Source organism: Grampus griseus (genome assembly GCF_964374135.1).
Source record: "Grampus griseus genome assembly, chromosome: 6".
NCBI lineage: Eukaryota > Metazoa > Chordata > Mammalia > Artiodactyla > Delphinidae > Grampus > Grampus griseus.
In genome coordinates this window covers 65308608-65327425 of record NC_139000.1, presented here as the reverse complement: position 1 = coordinate 65327425, position 18818 = coordinate 65308608, and the positions used below count along the sequence as shown (strand labels likewise).

Below are 18818 nucleotides of genomic sequence, written 5' to 3'. Positions count from 1 at the left end.
ATATTAATAATTGTTCTTTCAGCATTTTTCTCTTCCCATTGTACCAGCCAGTATTGTTTGGCATTGCAGAACTCTGGTGCGAGTTGAGGGCTTTGGGGGAGTTAAAAGATTGGTCCCGAGTTGAGATTCTGTTGTTGTCACTTATTAGTCTTGTGACCTTGGGTGAGTTACTTTATCCCTAACCTTTACTTTCTTCAGTGTTAAAATGGGGAAAAGAACACTTGAGAAATTGTCAGGAAGATGAAATGAGAAAACACCTGTGAAGCTCAGGTACCTAGTAGGTGTTCAGTAAACTGTAGATCCTATTCTTTGAGCTTGCCCTGTGGCAAGCTTCCCTTGGAAAGCTTCAATTTTTGTAAAAAAGGGGGTAAATTTAAAAAGTTTTAATTTCTTCAGTTATCTGTAGGAAAGGAGTATTAGGCATTGGCAGGCAACTTTCTTTTTTTTTTTTTTTTTTTTTGAGACTCACTTGTATCATCCATTAGTCGTGTGTTTTTGCCACTCTGCAAAATTCTCACTGGGATGGCCTTCCTGGATGTCAGAGCAACGCTATTATTTCTGAGATATCAGTTATGGCTAACGATAGACTAGAAGCCAAGTTGGCAAATTCTCTTGAGCTCTGTTTACCTTTGTATCATCAGTTCTAATCACTTGCTTGAATCAAAGCTTCCTGCTTTATGATACTCATTATCATTAGCACTTGGTAACAGAGCTAGACGTTCCATTATACAGGCACCCTGGCCTCTATCCTTGGCTTTGTATTCATGGAATCAGGGTCACACTAAAGCGAATAGTGTTTACACCTTTTAGTAGAATGAAAATAATAGCAAGCAACCTACATGTGTATTGGGGTAATATTTTATCTTCATTTACAGTCTTGCACAATGCCTTAAGTGTAGTTAACGGCTTGGGAAATATTTGTGGAGCAAAATATGCTGCTTTTATTGTTTTTAAATCTGGATTATGTTTTTTATCAAAAGTAACTGTGTTCTCATGAGTAGTACATTAATGTTGTCATAGATGGTCTTTGATTAGCATTGTTATTTTGCCTAACATCTCATTTCTCTTAGCCAACAATAGTTTGAACATACTCCATCTTAGATCTAAAATAAATATTTGGCTTAGCGTTTACTTTCCACCTGTTGCTAAGAGTAAAAGAATGAGGATTAGAAACGAATCATTTCATAGCTACCTCTTAGCTCACACAGTGTGCTAGGGGTGGTGCCCACTTTGTCTTTCTCAGCTCTTGCAAAAGCATTCAGGGCAGGTACAATTATTTCCATTTTACAGATGAGGAAATAAAGGTCTCAAACCTGTATCCAGCAAGTTTGACCCCCAAAGTCTTTGCTTTTTCCTCTCCCACATTCTTCATCCGTCTATAACTTAAGCCGGCTATTAAAAAAAAAAAAAAGAATAAAAGTTGTTGAACCTGCCGTTTTTTGTTTTTCCTTTCAGATTAAATTTTACAGGAAGCCAACATGCAGAACGGATAAAAATTAGAGCTGCTCTAGATGAAAAGGGTCTAGCTGCAGAGTCCTATCTTTTAGGCTTCTACTAGGGATCCGTGGAATAACTGCTTAGAAAACCATAGTCTAATGCCTCTACACCCCCAAGAAGGAGGCATAGCATAACTCCTTAGTCTGGGAGTTAAAGGGTTTGTTCATCATCTTGAACTTGGAGGTGCAATTATGGGGAATTCACAGGAAAGCCTAATCTCTACCTAATTTGAGAAGAGGCTACACCTAAGAGAAAAATAGTGGGGGTAAATACCAATGTAAAAAAAATTTTTAATTATATCATTGTACAGCACATGTTAATTTTCAGGGCACAGATTTTGTTTAATCCAGAGCAGTGAAGTAATTTTACTGTGGGAAGAGTCAAAAAACCAAGTCACAGCTTTATGTTTAACAGAAGTCTGTGTCCACAAATATATGCAGACTCTCCTTCAGTTTGACGATATTAAAAAGTTGTGCTCTATATAATGCTATAGTATATCTGTAAAAGATGTACACATATCATATGCATACATGAATAAAGGTAAGGATGGAGAATATGGGTAGATTTAACTCTGAGAAAATGTTTAAAAAACATACTGTTTAAAAAAACACATACTGTTTTTAAATAAATTGCGTATAAAACAAATTAATTGACAAGGTAATTTTGTAATATTTTTATAAACCAGGAATTTCAAGTTTATTCATCTGCTACATTTATTTTGGGATTTTGTATAGTACTTCACTAGAAATACAATTTCTGTTTATCAGCATGGGTGGAAGAGTATAGGCTTTCAAGCCAGATGTATTTGCACTTGAATTTACCCCTTCTTTATGTGACTTTGGAAACTCACTTACTTCATTTATAAAATGAGGGTTAGAAATGGTAGCTGTGAAGTCCTGCACAGAGAGGGTGAGCTGTGTTGGCTGCTGTTAGCAATTTCTTCCTCTGTTGTTCCTGTTGTCATTAATTTGCAAGCTTTATGCAGTGTTCAGTTAGCATCTCTTTATTAGTGGTGGTACTGGGTTCTTAATAATTGTATCATGTGCACACTTAGCCTTTTCAGTTACCAGTTTAAAAAATACTCGTGCCGATCTTGCAGAAGCTTACTTTTGTTGAAGAAAATGAGAGCGGAGAAAAATCTCCCTTTTCTTACTCTTCACTGAGCATCAGTCATTGAGTGGCATAATTCTAAAATCTTATGTGGCTTTTGGGTACTTTATGAACCTTTTTATGGTAATCCAGAAGCAAGACACTGATTGAATTAATACATTTCCATCGAGGGACTGGTCTGTTAACCTATTCCTCCTAACCCATGCATGCTTTCGTAAGGGGACTTTTACAGTCTGGTCAGGAGGATGCCACATTCTGTGGGGATGCTGCTTTGTAGATGTGCAGGCTGTTGGTGAATCTAAGAGCCTTTCTGTGTTTAAAACAAAGAAAAAGGTAAATTAGAAATGGTAACAAGCAAACCAAAAACCCTGTTCTTTTTATAAAACGTAAATCCGAAACTTAACATGCTGACTTTAACTTTTAAAAGTTGTAAACTGATTTTTTTTACAGCTCTTATAAAGAGTACATCTTTACGGTGAAGATCTCATTAAGAAAATTACAAAGAGTAAACACTATCTGAAAGGATGCCACTAAGGAACTATTTAATTAACATCTTTTTAGTCATCTTTTTTTCATTTACAGATATATACGGATATATGGATAGATGCTAGTTATATAAAAGGATTATGGATATGTGAGTTCTTTTTTTTTTTTTAACTCAACCATGCCATAGATATCTTTCCATGTCTGTAAGTAAAGCCATCATAATTTTTAATGGATTCTCAGTATATCGTTGTACCATAATTTACTTAACAGGTTCTTGGTTTGTGGACGTTGAGGTTGCTGCCAGTTCTTTTCTTTTACAGAGAGTAGTGCTTCCATATGAACATTCTTGTTTGCACTTGTGTTCTTATTTACTAAAGGTGAATTCTTGAAAGTGATGTTCATGGGGAAAGAAGTATAATTTTGTATAGCTTAAAACAGTGGTTGGCAAACCTTTTCTATAAAGGGCCAGATAGTAAATAGTTTAGGCAGCTGTGTGGTTTCTGTAACAACTATTCAATTCAGTCCTTGTAGCCGCAAGCAGCAGTAGACTATATACATAAAGGAATAGGCACAGCTGTATTTCAATAAAACTTTATCTACAAAAGTAGGCAGCAGGCTCGCATTTGGCTCAGAGGGTGTAGTTGCTTACTCCTGGCTTGAAACAAAGCAGAAACTGATGAGGGCTGGAAATCTACCCCCAGTTGTCTGTAAGCTGCTCTCATAGTATCTTAGAAATGTCTGCTTATCTCAGGGAAGTATAATGGGTTGATTACCTTCTTTCCAAGTATATGGCAATCGATACCTTTTTTTTTTTTTTTTTTTTTTTTTTTTTGCGGTACACGGGCCTCTCAGTGTTGTGGCCTCTCCCGTTGCGGAGCACAGGCTTCAGATGCGCAGGCTCAGCGGCCATGGCTCACGGGCCCAGCCGCTCCGCGGCATGTGGGATCCTCCCGGACCGGGGCACGAACCCGTGTCCCCTGCATCGGCAGGTGGACTCTCAACCACTGCGCCACCAGGGAAGCCCCTCGATACCTGGAGGTTTTCACACCTTCCCCTACTCTGAAGCCTAGTAAATTTTAAACTAAGAGGCTATATATGCCAGTGTATATTTTTTGACAACTTGTGGGGCAGAGAAATACCCCTAAAACTTAGATTTTAGAGGAGATGTTGTGCGTTTTCTTACCTGTAGAAGATTGCTTTGATGGGGTAAGGTTCTCGAGGTATCCTGAAGTAAGCCAGAAGGAAAGTTAGCAACAGAAGTATTTCAGCAGAAATGTGCCACAAATCAACAGGGTGACATTGAATTAGTTACTGGACCTTTACAGGCTAAATTACACTCAGAAGACTGCTCTGTGCATAAATAGCAACCTCCTTGCATCTTGAATTTTTATAAAATAGGAATTATTGGCCCCTAACTGCCCTAAGGGTATTTCTTGAGGATCAGGTGGCAGAATGATATAGTTAAAAATCACTCTATTTGTAACATTGGGTCACTGGTGCCACTGTGACTTTTAAGAGATTTATTTATTATTTATTTTGCACGCATTTGTTGAGTATCTGCTGTATGTAAAGCTGTTTGGTAGGTGCTGTGGGGAAAAACAAACGGAGAAGCACGTTAGTTCTTGCCCTTAAAGAGGAAAACATGTAGTGTATTTAAAGTCTACCGTTGTATAGTGCTGACGGGCCTAACAGTGGTAGAATGCTGGGAAGGAGATCTCTTCTGCCTGGGGGTATCAGGAAACTTTGTGGAAGGAGTGGCATCTAGAAATACAGAGGTGTTCAAAAGTTTAGTGCAGGAGAGGGTATTCCAAAAAAAGAGCAGTGTGAGAACTGTGTCAAATTGGGAAAGCCCAAAGCAGTAAGCAAGAGACATTAAGAAGTCTAATTAGACTCTGTTCCGTATTTGTCAGTGAAGGAGGAGGAGAGATGAAGCTGGAACGGGCAGGGCAGAGCTAGGTTGTAGAGGGCCTGGATGGAACTTCGTTAATTGGTAATTTGTGGGGAACTCTAAACATCGTCTAGGAGAATATGTTTGACAGTTGAAGGGGTGGTATGTGGCCCTGGTTGACGAGTGTGGAGCGATAAAGTTGGGATTATCAATCACGTAAGGGTTATGGCAAAGGTCTGAGCATGCTCTTGTTAGAAATGATCTAGGAGAGAAATGATCTGGAAGGTGTGTGGGAGGACAGCTGAGGGGATGGGAAGGGAAAAATAGGCTTTCAGAGTTTATTGGGTTTGGGAAATAAGCAGAAGGCTTTTAATCATGATCTATGGTTCTGAGTCTTTGTTAATGGGATTCTGGTGATAATAATGCAAAAAAAAAAAAATCAAACAAACAAAAAAACCCAAGTCAGGGTAGAGCTGTAGTAAAGAAAGGATAGCAGTGAACCCATATGCTTTGCTTGTTTAGCTCAAGGTGTTAACTGGATACTTGGAAATTTCTAGTGGGAGCTTGAAAGTGCAGGACTAGAGCTCACATGAGAGGTAAGGAATAGGGATTGGGGAGCATTGTTCCCATACAGGTGGCAGATGAAACCAGGGGAGAGCATCACATCTAAAAGGAGGGCATGTAGAGAGAAAATGATATTTTATAGCATTTCTTATCATGATAAGTCATTGACATAAACAGCTCTATCTTTATTTGAGACTACTAATATCAAAAACACACAAAATGAAAAATCATGTGTTTTATCATGTATAAAGTGTTCTATTGTCTACTAAGCCTCTTTTAGATTCTAAAGCCACTAGATTTCAGGAGTAAAGTATGTTCAGTTTGAAGAAATACCTTGTAAGATCCCCAAGGACAGTGTAAGGAAGTCCCTTTTACTTTATCTTCTCACTACTTCCTGAGACCCTCAGTAACAGAGAGATGCCATTGGTGGGAGAGGTTTAGGTTCCCTTGTTACCTGTCTGGTACAGAATACTGTGTACAGCTTTTCACCTTCCTTAGATCTCACCCCAGTTGATCTAGGATTGGGAAGCAGGGAGGGTGGGTCTCCCAAAGAAATCAAACTCGTGTGCTTTTGTGCATTTTCTCTTTTTAGTCTGGGGTCCTCAGCAAGTTTGGAGGGGCGATTGTGCAATGCACAGTATGACTTATATTTGAGTTGGGAGAGTTTTTATTGTAGGGAACCGAAGGGGTGAATCTGCCTTCTCATTTCCTTTCTTCTCTTATCATTACCTATGTTCAAGCTTTGCACGCAGAGAGAAGCATGTTGCTTCACTGGTCTTGGGCATACTGCACTGTGCGCTTTGGCAGTGCGGTGATGGCTCCCTGCCAGCTCTCCTGGTTACGGCACCCCGGAACTCCACTGGTCTGTTGGTACCATTTGTGGCCTGCCTTCAGTCTTGCTCTTCATAATAAGTCTAACCCACGTCAAATGGGGCAAGAGGCTAGTCCAGAGGAATCTGCTTCTCTAGACAACCGCTGTGCGTTAAATCTAGTTTAACTGCTCCTTGTATGGCAACTTAAACTTTTTCTTTTTCCATAATAGGTTTAATGTAGGTGGTTCAAGAGGTAACATGGGATGTTGAATTTTGGGAGGGTAATATTTGTTCTCTCACTGTCTGGAGTGTGATACATTCTCCTACTATGTTTCTTTCCTCAAACTCCCTTTTCTGCTTTCTCACATATACCTTTTTCATTCCTTTTCAGTGTTGTGAAATTTAGGGTGGGAAAAACAACCCCATTGATTTGTCCCATTTTGTGCCTTTTTTTGTGGCCTCTCCCGTTGCGGAGCACAGGCTCTGGATGCACAGGCTCAGCGGCCATGGCTCACGGGCCCAGCCACTCCACGGCATGTGGGATCTTCCCGGACGGGGGCACGAACCCGTGTCCCCTGTATCGGCAGGCAGACTCTCAACCACTGCGCCACCAGGGAAGCCCCCATTTTGTGCCTTTGATGAAGTAAGATCAAGTGAAATGCACTTGTTTTCTTCCAAAGTGAACTCCTTTCTAAAAAGTGCCACCCCCTCAAAAAAAAATTCTTGGTGATCATGGCTTGAAATTTGTCTCTTTCCCCTCATTAGAGATAAATTCATCCTCATTCTTCTTTTAAAAAAATTAATTAATTAATTTGGCTGCACAGGTCTTTTTAGTTGCAGCACTCGGGATCTTCGTTTGCAGCTTGCGGGACCTTTTTTTTTTTTTTAAAGTTGCGGCATGTGGGATCTAGTTCCCTGATGAGGGATCGAACCCAGGCCCCCTTTATTGGGAGTATGGAGTCTTAACTGCTGGACCACCAGGGAAGTCCCAAATTCATCCTCATTCCGTTTTTCTTTGTTTTTTTTTTATGTTGGAGGTAGGAGTTTATTAATTAATTAATTAATTTTTTCTGTGTTGGGTCTTTGTTTCTGTGCGAGGGATTTCTCTAGTTGCGGCAAGCGGGGGCCACTCTTCATCGCGGTGCGCCGGGCTCTCACTATCGCGGCCTCTCTTGTTGAGGAGCACAGCCTCCAGATGCGCAGGCTCAGTAGTTGTGGCTCACGGGCCTAGTTGCCCCGCGGCACGTGAGATACTCCCAGACCAGGGCTCGTACCTGTGTCCCCTGCATTAGCAGGCAGATTCTCAACCACTGCGCCACCAGGGAAGTCCCCATCCTCATTCTTTTTTTTTTTTTTTTTGGGGCGGTACGCGGGCCTCTCACTGCTGTGGCCCCTCCCGTTGCGGAGCACAGGCTCCAGACGCGCAGGCTCAGCGGCCATGGCTCACGGGCGCAGCCGCTCCGCGGCATGTGGGATCTTCCTGGACCGGGGCACGAACCCGTGTCCCCTGCATCGGCAGGCGGACTCTCAACCACTGCGCCACGAGGGAAGCCCTCATCCTCATTCTTGATCTCTGTGAAGAATCAGGGAGACAAGCTGAGTGGAGCAAACCCAGTGGCTGAGTTCAAGGTGACATGGGTCCTTTTAAAGTGCTTTTTAGTTTGAATGCTGAAGCTATTGTCTGTCCCCAAATTATTTCCTTCTCATTTTTGCAGCATCTGTGGAGTTGCCCATACCACTGCTCTTCATGCGGCTTGCTCACTTCGGCTTTTTCTTGACATACCGACTCTCCTTCACAGAGTGAGATTCTGGGAGATCTTGGATCTTATGCCCTGATGTTTGCTTCTTTGTTCTTCCTTCTTCCCTTGTTCCCCCACCCCCCAGACATATCTCTTCTAAAACTAAATTATCATCTAGAAAACTTTTGCCTTGCCAGTTCTTTTTTGATTTTCAAGTTTATTTAGGCCAGTGGTTCTCAAACTTTCATGCTTATCAGCATCACCTGGAGGGCTTGTAAAACCACCTGGCTGGGCTCTACCCCACAGGGGGTCTGTCACAGGTAGGTCTCAGGTGGGGCTGCAGATGCATTTCAAGGGAGTTCCCAGGTGATGCTAATAATGTTCCTGGGCTGAGAATACACCTTGAACCACTGACCTAGACTGTTGGTTGTCTCTCAGTTTGCTGTCTAGTTTTGGGTTATTTTTTTCCAAAAGGGTAGGGCTTCCTCAGACTTTATTCACGAGCTCCCTGGAAACTCCTTACTTTTTCATCTTATATTTATTTATTTTTGACTGTAGTTAATTTACAGTGTTTCAGGTGTACAGCAGAGTGATTCAGTTATACACACACACACACACCCCTTGATTTTCGCATTCTTTCCATTATAGATTATCACAAGATATTGAACATAGTTCCATTTGCTATACAGAGGGTTGTTGTTGTTTATCTATTTTATGTATAGTCGTGTGTGTTGGAAATTCCTTACTTTTGATTCATAGGTCAAGCCACTAGCATGAAAGAGAACTCAGAAAATTGCCTGTGTTTTCATTGGAAAAGCCTTGGTGGGGGCAGGAGTGGCAGGGAGTGAAATGTGTCTCTTCTTATTACTTCCCCCAGAGAAGACTTCTGTGGTCATTCTCTCAGAGCCCAGACACATCTTCATAGTCTTCGTCAACACAGTCTTCTAGGAAGCCGTCTACAAGTTGATGGAGCTGGCCCCTAATTGAGACCAATTGAATAGGTATAATTTTCAGTTTCCCTAATTGCTTATATTATTCCTTTGACACTTGAGTTTGCTTCCACCCCCACCCGCCCCCCACACACCAAATTCCTTCCCTCACTGTCTCGAACTTCTCAGCCCTGATGGGAATGGTGTGCTGGGGAGCAGAGGGAGATATCTGGGGAAGTATCATTACCTATGCTGTGTACCTACAGCCTGCTTAGTTAGGTGTATTACCTGTGTCATCTCCTTCAACCTTGCCAACCTTACACAGTAAATATAATTACTCCCATTTTACAGATACAGCAAATAAAGCTCTGAATTGGTAATCAACTGACCAACTTCACAAGGTACTGTAGCTGGGGTTAAAAACAGATTTCCCTCCAAAGCCAGTGCTCGTTGCATATTACCTGCCTTTAGGATAGTTGGAGGTGAGACTTGAGGGCAGAAAGAAAGTTTATCTGGGCATATATATACATACGTATATTTGAAATTTCACTTAATGTCAGTTATCAGACTTGGCGATGTTTATGCCCATGAGCAACAACCTGGGGTGTTCAATTTCCAACGTGCTGAATGACAAGAACGATTGTAAAACCAGTTGAAAATAATCTCACTTTGTACTTTTCTTTCTTGAGTATAAGTCCATCCATGGCATACGTGCAAATAACTTCATCCTCATTTTCTTCAGTGCTAAAACCCACATAAAACAAGAAGTGGAGAAATAGGTGAACTCTATCAAATGGTAGGAGACTTTGCTAGTAAAGCACTAGCATGGTAGTTCAGAGGACTACGTCTTCATTTCAGTTCTGTCCAACTTATCAAATGTGGAGGGGAGACCATAGTGATAGGCCTCAGTTTTCTTATTTAAAAATAAAAAGAGTGCGGTGGAAATTTCCTCCCCACCCCTTACTTGTCTGATAGGGGAATTAATAAATATTTTGTGTAAAGCCGTTTGAGGCTCTGTAAGAAAGAGTCTGTGTAATTTTAGCATTATTCATGGTCCATCAGGCTCCTCAGGGTGTCACCAGGGAAGAGAGATTTTTATCTTTTATCCTGCCTTTCACAGTATAAAAACAAGGTATTTTTGTTGTTGTTTGTGGCTTTGAAAATCTCCTGTAATTGTACCTGCAGAGGTTGCTCCCATCACAGGGCCAGGGCCCAAGCTCCCCCAAGAGGACCAGCCCTCGAGGCAGAAAGAGACCGAACCTCACTTAGTTCCTGGCTCCTGTGAGGATGCTTTGCAACCCACCCCCAACCAGTAGTCTTCTTTCTGTGTCTGTCAGCCTGTTGAGTGGCAGAATCCCATCCTTAACCCTTTTCTCTCTTCTCCCATCCTGATCCTGTAGTTCATTGTTCTGGGATGGCTCAGGGGGGACTGTCCACCGTGCTATTCAGTTCTTCTGCAACATCTTGCTCATCCTCTCACCTTCCAACACCCTGCCTCATCTAAGGCCTCTGTAAGAACCAGCATGTTTCTGGCCATTCTGTATTGGCAGCTGCATAAATACTGTTTTGACTCAGCAGTTGCTTTCTGATCATGAAGTGGTGTTTTTCATTCTTAAGCTTTAGGTTCTGTATATGTGGCCCTTCTGTGGCTAAGGCCTGGGGCTCCATGGTTGGGAAGGCTTAGGCCTGGAATGTTGTCTTTAGTTAAATCGTCACCTGAAAAATGAAGATAGAAGTTATCTGCACATCCAGCAACTTTAGCTCACCTTATTTTTCTATTTATTCCTCTCACTTATTTGCTGCACTGCATTTAACATACATCCCTGTCTTTACAGTGTTGGGTAATTAATTTATTTCTTTATCTGCTCTTTGTCACAAGTGCTCCTGGCTAGCTTATTTTCAAATCCATTTCACTGAATGGTCTTCCTGAATTCTTTGCATTATCTGAGTATTTCCTCTTATTGCTTGGTATCATCTAACCACTGACGTGAGGCTGTTACTGCTTTTCTCTGGCTTAGAATGTAACAGAGCTTGTACCCAGCCATGTCCCTGAGTCCTCTCAGGGGACTCTTGAGGTTATCTCTCTCTCTCTCTCTGTTTTTTAAAGCCAATTCTCTGTCTCCATTCTTTTCTAAGTTCTCCTTGGGTTCAGATCCTTTCCCTCATACCTTCACTGCTAGACGGAAGCTACCAAAACACATACACTTCAGAACTGCTCTGGGCTTACGGCCACCTTCACCAAAGAGTTGAGATGGCATGGAAGTTAGTTAATTTATTTAGGCTCTGACTTTTTATAGTGCTTATCAGGCAAATGCCTGCCTGAATGTTTAATGTTTAAAAATAAAATTAAAGTTCAAATGGGCCCTGACTTTGCAAGAAGCACCCCAGATTCTATAAGACCTTTTCTTGGTAACACGTTTCTCCTCCCAAGTTATCACTTCTGCCTCTCTTTCTTTCTTCATTTGTTGCTTACCCACCTTATTCAAGTATTTTGAACGGTAGCTCCCGTTTACAATGTGGAGATTTTTATGTCTTCTTTTCAGAAATCTGGTCCCTAACAGTCTTTATGTATGATCTCAGTAAACAAAGAACGTGTGTGTGCGCGCGCGCGCGCGCGTGTGTGTGTGTGTGTGTGTGTGTGTGTGTAGGAAGCCTGCCATATTTCCTCCCTGCCCCACGGAAAATATGTTTTCTGGAAGCCCTTTTGACACTGAAGTGAATGCCCACTGGCCCTCCCTTGTTGAATTCTCCTGAGAGGAGAGAGAGAGAGAGGCCTTTATGCTTGTTGTCATATCTTTTGTTTCTGCTGATTATACACAAAGTAAGTTGTAAATAGCTCTCTCGCACCCCGTGATTCCTTTGAGGTCTCTACAGGAGAGTAGATATGCACTCAGCTCCAGCTTCCCTGGGGATTCTCGAGGGTCCCTTTCAAGGCCTCTTACTTCCTGTTATAGCACCAGCCGAATGAAATTTAGATGAGTTCTAGACAATTACCATCCCATAATGAAACCTGCAGCCTACTGTTTAGAAATACTAGCTGATCAGTTTAGTTTTTTTCTCTGTTTTTAAATTAAATGTTTTTATTACTTTAAGAGTAAAGCATACAAAGATGCAACAAAGAATAAAAAAATAAAATGTCCCCTTAGTCCTACTACGTTTCAGAGATCAAAATCACAGTGAACATTTTATGAAAATCACGGTAGAACTTTGTTTTAAAGTATGATGTTGAAATGCACACTAAACACTAGCATGAAGACAAGAGGATAAAATTGGAATTCTCCAAATCAATTTAAATTTTCAATTCCATTGAAAACAGAAGGTACACATCCTATTTTAGTATCTTAATTTAAAATGGAGTAATAATGAGTTAAAGGGAATTCCCTGGCTGTCCAGTGTTTAGGACTCTGCACTTCCACTTCAGGGGGCACGGGTTCGATCCCTGGTTGGGGAACTAAGATCCCGCATGCCGTGGGGCATGGCCAAAAAAAATTTTTAGGTCTGCTGTTTCTGTCAGGCATGTTTTGATTGCTTATAGATAGTTGGCTGACTGCTAAGGCTCTTGAATCAAAAGGCCTAATTGTCTAGGTGTGCTGAATTATACCTAATTAGGTTATCAAGCTTTTACATCCTGTGTATTTTCCTTGGGACATTTTGATGAACTGGAAACAGATATAGCTTGCCTTTCCCTTATACTTTTTCTCTGTCTGATAATTGATGACTCTAATTGTGGTTGGTGACATAGGGGGAGTATTGTTAGATGGTGAACTCATGAGTGAAACCATGTGGATTTTGGTTCAAATCTCAATTTTCTCATCTTTAAGGTAGTCCGTTTTCACAGATCAGAAGGATTTTCTTTTCTGCTCAGAAATCCTGGGATTCTAAGATGGAGAGCACTCTTCGCTTTCCTCCTAGTTCCTTTTTGTGATTTGGATAGCTGAAACATTCCAGTAGCCTGGCACAGTTTCCTTCCAACTTAACTCACAGACCTTTTTGTTTTCTCTCAGCAACTGTGTATTTCTAAGTGTTTGAGGTTGTAATTGAGTGTAATTGTAGTTGTTTAACTTTCTCCATTCCTCTTGAGAGTGTTTATGAAATGCCTTCTGTGAGGGTAAAAAGGAACTAGAAACTTTGTCTTTGTGACATGGTCAACTAATATTAAGGTAAGTGCTAGTTGTTTCGTGTACATGAAATAAAGTATTATTTACACTTAATTTGCAACATATGCATTCTGGCTTATCTGCTGTAATCAGTTAAGTAGTCACGTTTATTAAGGTTTTATAGGAAACTTTGGGGGGGGTTGTTTTGATATGGAATATTCTAACTGATTTTCCCCCAATTCTTCTCTTGCACCCTAGGGAGAATTACTGTTGCACAACTCATTGGTGCCCTCACCATGTGTCAGTGTGGGGTGGGATCAGCATTGTTCTGTGGGTGACACAACACAGATGCAGTGTCTCTATTCCTCTCCATGACCCGTTTCTTTCTCATTTCTCAAGTTAGAGGAGAAATCCCCTTTAACCTTGCTGATGTTGTCCCAGACCAAAGAGCGAGTAGTAGGTCTTGATTTCTTGTGACACTTTCTTCATTTCCTTGTCTTCTTCGTAATTTCTTTCATATGAAACATCAGCAAATGCCTCTAGAATGGGTGCTACTAAAAGCAACTATTCCATGTTTTTCATTAACTTCTTTGAAATATGTTCTCGCTCTTTCTCATTTCTTAAGTTTGGGCTTTGTAATTTTCTAGCATGTGCCCCTGAGCTAGTTATTTACCTACTCTAAAGCTCCCCCTTTCTTGTGAAATGGAGATGCTCAGATCCCATAAGATGGTTGAAAGGAAAAAAAGGGTTAATCTCAATGTAAGTTACCCACATGGTGACTGGCACAATGCAAGTGCTCAGTAAATGCAACCTCCTTTTCCTTTCCTTCTCAGGCTCCAGGTGAAGAAATTTGTGGGTAAAGAGTGGTTAATTTCAAAGACAGCTGATATTCTGTTGATGTCACTTTATGGAAATAGGCAGGAAGAAAGAATAAGACACTTGAAAAGAATAGGAAAGTTGGACCTGAAAATGTTTGAAGAGTTGACTTTTTAAAAATATATATGTTATATTCACTAGTAAACTTGCAAAGTGGAGTTTATTGAAAATTGCTTAAATCTGGAGAAGTGAACAGATTTGTGGGTCAAAAGAAAGAAGGAAATACCTTCTAAGACAGCATGCTTGGCTGAAAACTGATCTCTGAACAAAGGAAATTGATTGGCACAGATGATCCCAGTTGGAGTTAAAAAAATAAATAAAACAAAATACCAAAGGAGGGCTTTGAGAGGGAAAGAAGATACAGGTGAGATGAAGCTGATTGATGGATTGAGATTCTGATACACATAGATAGTTGTATGGTTAATGAAGGTAGTATGTGTTTGGAAATACTGAGTAGAGATTTAGAGAAGCATTTAAAAAGCAGAAAACAGGTTTCAATGGAATCTAAATTCTCTTTATCTTAAAAATTTTTAAATGAAGTAAGCATGTGACTAATAAGTAGGTAATATTTCAGGATGAGAGCAACTAATTGTAATAGGTAGCTTAGTTTTGAAAGGGAATCTTAGCGGCTTTCGTTGTAGGATTCTAGATACAGAGAAACATTTACTAAGTCATAGCTTTCTTGTTATTTTTAGTGTTAGAGCAGACGTAAAATGAACCTCTTAAATGTAGCTCAAATACAGTAAGTAAATAATACATGTTGATAAATACTAGCCCATGCCAGGAATAGAAAAAAAAAATGTGAACTGGTATTTTAAGTGTGCAAAGGAACTTTAGACATTACAGAATGCAGTTTTCTTAACTCCCACTTAAGAAAATGAAAAGAGAAAAAAAAGTCACCAATTTCAAGCAGAGATTCTGTTTCTTTTTCCCTTCCCTCATTTCCTCCCTTCCTTCCTTTTGACTTTCCTTCTTCTCTCCTCCTCCTTCTACAGTCCACAGATATTAAGTGCCTGCTTTGGCTGTGGATACAAGGGGCAATAAAATTTATGTGGATTTTTTCTTTTTAGAATTTACCTTTTGGTAGTTAATAAACGTGGGTGTGTGATATTAACAATATATTTGACCTACTGAGTGTCAAAAACCTGTGAAGCCGTGATGGAAGCCGTTCTGTTTCAGAACTGCAGTTGGGATGTCCCTGCTTCTGCCTGGGTCAAGTGTGTTTGTGTGCAGTTTGCAACAGCCTCCACAGCCAGCATCTAACTTGGCCGTATTCCCCCAGGTTCCAGTGGCATGTGCTGGCAGAGTGCTGGGTGCAGACTTCTGCCCAAACCTGGAGGAGCCAGACCAGAGGCTGGAAGTCCAGGTTGGAGTCTTACTGTTTTATCAGTTGGGGGTGGTGTGACAGTAACAGTGGTCTCTGAAGGCCGTGCAGATACATCAGATGCCATCAGGAGACAGGCAACTGCTGAGACAGGTGTAACAGAGGGCCCGGTGTAGCATCTGTGCAGCCAGAAGTCCTTTTCAGGATAAGTTGTATGTAACTAGAGATCATTCATTTACTCACTCAAGAAATCAAGACTTAGTATGTACTGCAGTGAATAAGAACGTGGTTTCTGAAGGCTGCCTACCTAGGTTGACACAGTTGCTATGAGATCTTTGGCAAGTCCCTCAACCTAACTGGGCTTTAGCGTTCTCATCTGTGAAATGGAGATTTCCCACACTAGGTGAATGAGGATTAAATGTTATAACACATGCCTAACAGTTAGCACAGGACCTGGCACGTAACAGGCACTCGGGAAATCTTAGCTCTCACTTTTTCAAATCATCATTATCAAGTGCTAAGAATGATGCTAGGCTCTGGGGACACCTGGGGAGCCAGTCATGTTTCCTGCATTGTGGTCTCCCAGCTCAGGAGAACGGAAGCCGTTCAGCTGGGCGCTGTATTAGAAAAATAGGACTTAATGATAAGTAGCTTCCTTCTTCATAGATTGGGAGATATGTCCTCTGGTGTAATATTAAGTTTATTTACAAAGCACATTTTTCATGAAAGTATTGACTTGGAATTCGTTGTGTGGTCTTGAGAAATTAGAAACAGTGTGGTGTATTGCAGATTAAAAATATAAATATGACATCCTGGCCAAAGGCCTATCTCCACTTCCAGGTACCTGTTAATAGTTATGGAATGTGTGTGCCAAAGATGCAAAGATGGAGGCTGAAGTTTCAGTATGGGTGGCACCCCCTTGCGTGGGCAAACCCATACTATTCTTTAGGGCCTCTATTTGGAGTCATTTTCTAAATTTTAAGACTTAAGGGATGAGCGTAGTGAGCTCAGTGTTAAAACATTTTTTTTTTTTGTTTTTTTACTGATTTAGACACCCCAAATGAGAAAAGAGAATAGTTTAAAAAATTGACTTCACAGTGGGCGTGATGGCAGAAGTGGTGGTCGGAGGAGGTTTCAGTTTTTACGATACTCTGAAGGGACACCATCTCTTGCACACCTGCTCTTGGCCTAGGGAAGGCCACCTGAGCTCAGCGGTGCCACAAGCTGGTACTGTCTGGGCGACATATGGCTATGATACAACAGAAAAGCAGGTGTGGCACGTATGAGACATGATCATGCGTTTCCCAGTTTTAGAAAGTGCACAGCTTGTGTGTGACACATATATGCAGAGTGATGGAAGACTTTTTGTGAAGAGTAGTCTGATCCTTGACCCCTTCGGGTAGGACGAGTGATGTTCTTCAAACACGTCACCTGGAATGGTCTGTCATGGGTGGCTGTTGGATAATCTGTTTTTGAACCTTGAGTTATGGAGCAAAGAGCGATGGGTTTTGCAGATGTGGGTGTGCGTGAAATAAAACTGAAAGAGACCAATGGAGCACTTTACTTCGACATACCAAGGGAGAAAATGTATATTTACATGTTGAAGTGAAACCGTGGTCGTAGGTAGCTAAACAGATTGTGGAGTTGACAGTTCAGCGAGGGCCTTGCAAAGAAGACCAAGTTACTGGGCAAAGAAAAGAAAGTGCTCATTTCATTGGATTCCTCATATTGCAATAGCACTTTGGTGGACTGAGTGGAAAAGATGAATATGTGAAAAGATAGTCAACTACAAAGCATTGGTGAATTAACTGGGACCCACTTGAACCATTTCTTTCTCTCTTTTCTCCTCTTCTTTTCTAATTATGGCTTCCATACATTTGGATAATATCTGGTACATATTCATATTATGTCCGTCATAATAAAGTTGACACTTAATATATTCTTCACCAGCTAACAGTTCCAAGAGTAGCTTAGAGTCCTTTCATTTTTGCCATGGCATGTGCATTCTGGTCTTTTTTTTTCTTTTTTCCTATCAAGTGAGCCATTTCTTATTTTTTAGTCCAACTCTGCACTCCGGGGAACTCATCATAGGACTTGCCAGCGTCGTTTACTTTTCCTTCTTGGATCTCAGACTTTCCCCCAGGGCCAGGCATTATAACCATGAGAGGATTTTATGTTTGGCCTCTTGATTCTGAGAATAATCTCTTGTACACCTCGATTTAGGAGCTCTGGCTTGTTTATATCCTTTTCTGTGAAGGATTTTCATTTAGACACACAGTACCCATATGTGGTTTACTTTTGTACTTTTACCTGACATGAATTCTCAGGACCGATGGAGCCCCTTCCTCTTCTTACCTTTTTTCTTTTAACCCTGTCCTTTTAATCCTTAAAATTTCAGGTGACTTAGCAACTTTATCATTTAATAATCCCAAGATCCCTGACACTCCTTCACGAACATACCCTTGGTTTTGAATGACTGTCATTGTTGAAGTCTGAGCATGACTTGACTTTTGCAAGGGCATCTGCTGTCTTTTTTGTGTTAATATACCTGCTTTAGAAAAGTAGCTGGAAATCCAGACTTTGACTTACTGTCTTAATTTTCTTGATTTTCTTCACTGGCTTTTGAAGTACATATGAAACTGTGTACTTTCTTTAGCTCTGGAGGTTAACTGATGCATAGGCTCTCAAAATTGTCCTCTTACATAATTATTTTATGGGAAATTGTTATTCTAGTTTAGACCTCCCTTAATTGCTGTTAAATATCTTATTTTATTTTGTTTTATTTATTTTTATAAATTTATTTATTTTTGGCTGCATTGGGTCTTTGTTGCTGCGCGCGGGCTTTCTCTAGTTGCGGCGAGCCAGGGCTACTCTTCGTTGCGGTGCATGGGCTTCTCGTGACGGTGGCTTCTCTTGTTGCAGAGTGCGGGCTTCAGGAGCTGTGGCACACGGGTCTCAGTAGTTGTGGCTCTCAGGCTCTAGCGTGCAGGCTTCAGTAGTTGTGGCTCACGGGCTTAGTTGCTCCGTGGCATGGGGGATCTTCCCACACCGGGGCTCGAACCTATGTCCCTTGCATTGGCAGGCGGATTGTCAACCCCTGCACCACCAGGAAAGTCCCAAATATTTTATTTTTAATCATAAAAGTGACTGTTCTAGTCTCACTGTGCCTCATCGTGTGTTGTTACAGTTAGCCTAGCACAGTTCCTTTCCTGGTTGGGAATTCAAGATGTGGGGTTTGACTTGGTATTTTTCACCACTAAAGTGCTTAGAAAATTAGAGTAAATAATGAACCAATATTTCAGTACCCGATTAGTCACAATTTACTGTGACGTTTCATAAACCACAGACTCCTTTCTTCTGTGAATGCGTGAAGGATCACTTTTTTTTCCCCAGACATACTGGGGTGCAAATGTAAATTTCCATAAAATTTAAATGAGCTGCTTCCTGTAATTAATGAACAATTGTGGCTGCTGTCTAGTCTACATTGTAATTAACC

At 41.0% G+C, this 18818-nt stretch overlaps 1 protein-coding gene across 2 annotated transcripts in view; it reads left to right on the top strand.

Annotated features, from left to right (window-relative positions):
• Nucleotides 1-18818, top strand: part of BNC2 (basonuclin zinc finger protein 2) — a gene marked incomplete at its 3' end in the record, with an annotated part of 414623 nt that overhangs the window by 153469 nt on the left and 242336 nt on the right. The window contains exon 3 of one of the 2 annotated variants that reach the window (XM_082656672.1): nt 15281-15364. The exons of the other annotated variant lie outside the window; for it this stretch is intronic. Coding sequence (XP_082512798.1) covers nt 15281-15364 — 84 coding nt within the window. The remainder of the gene's footprint in view (nt 1-15280; nt 15365-18818) is intronic. 2 annotated transcript variants of the gene reach the window in all.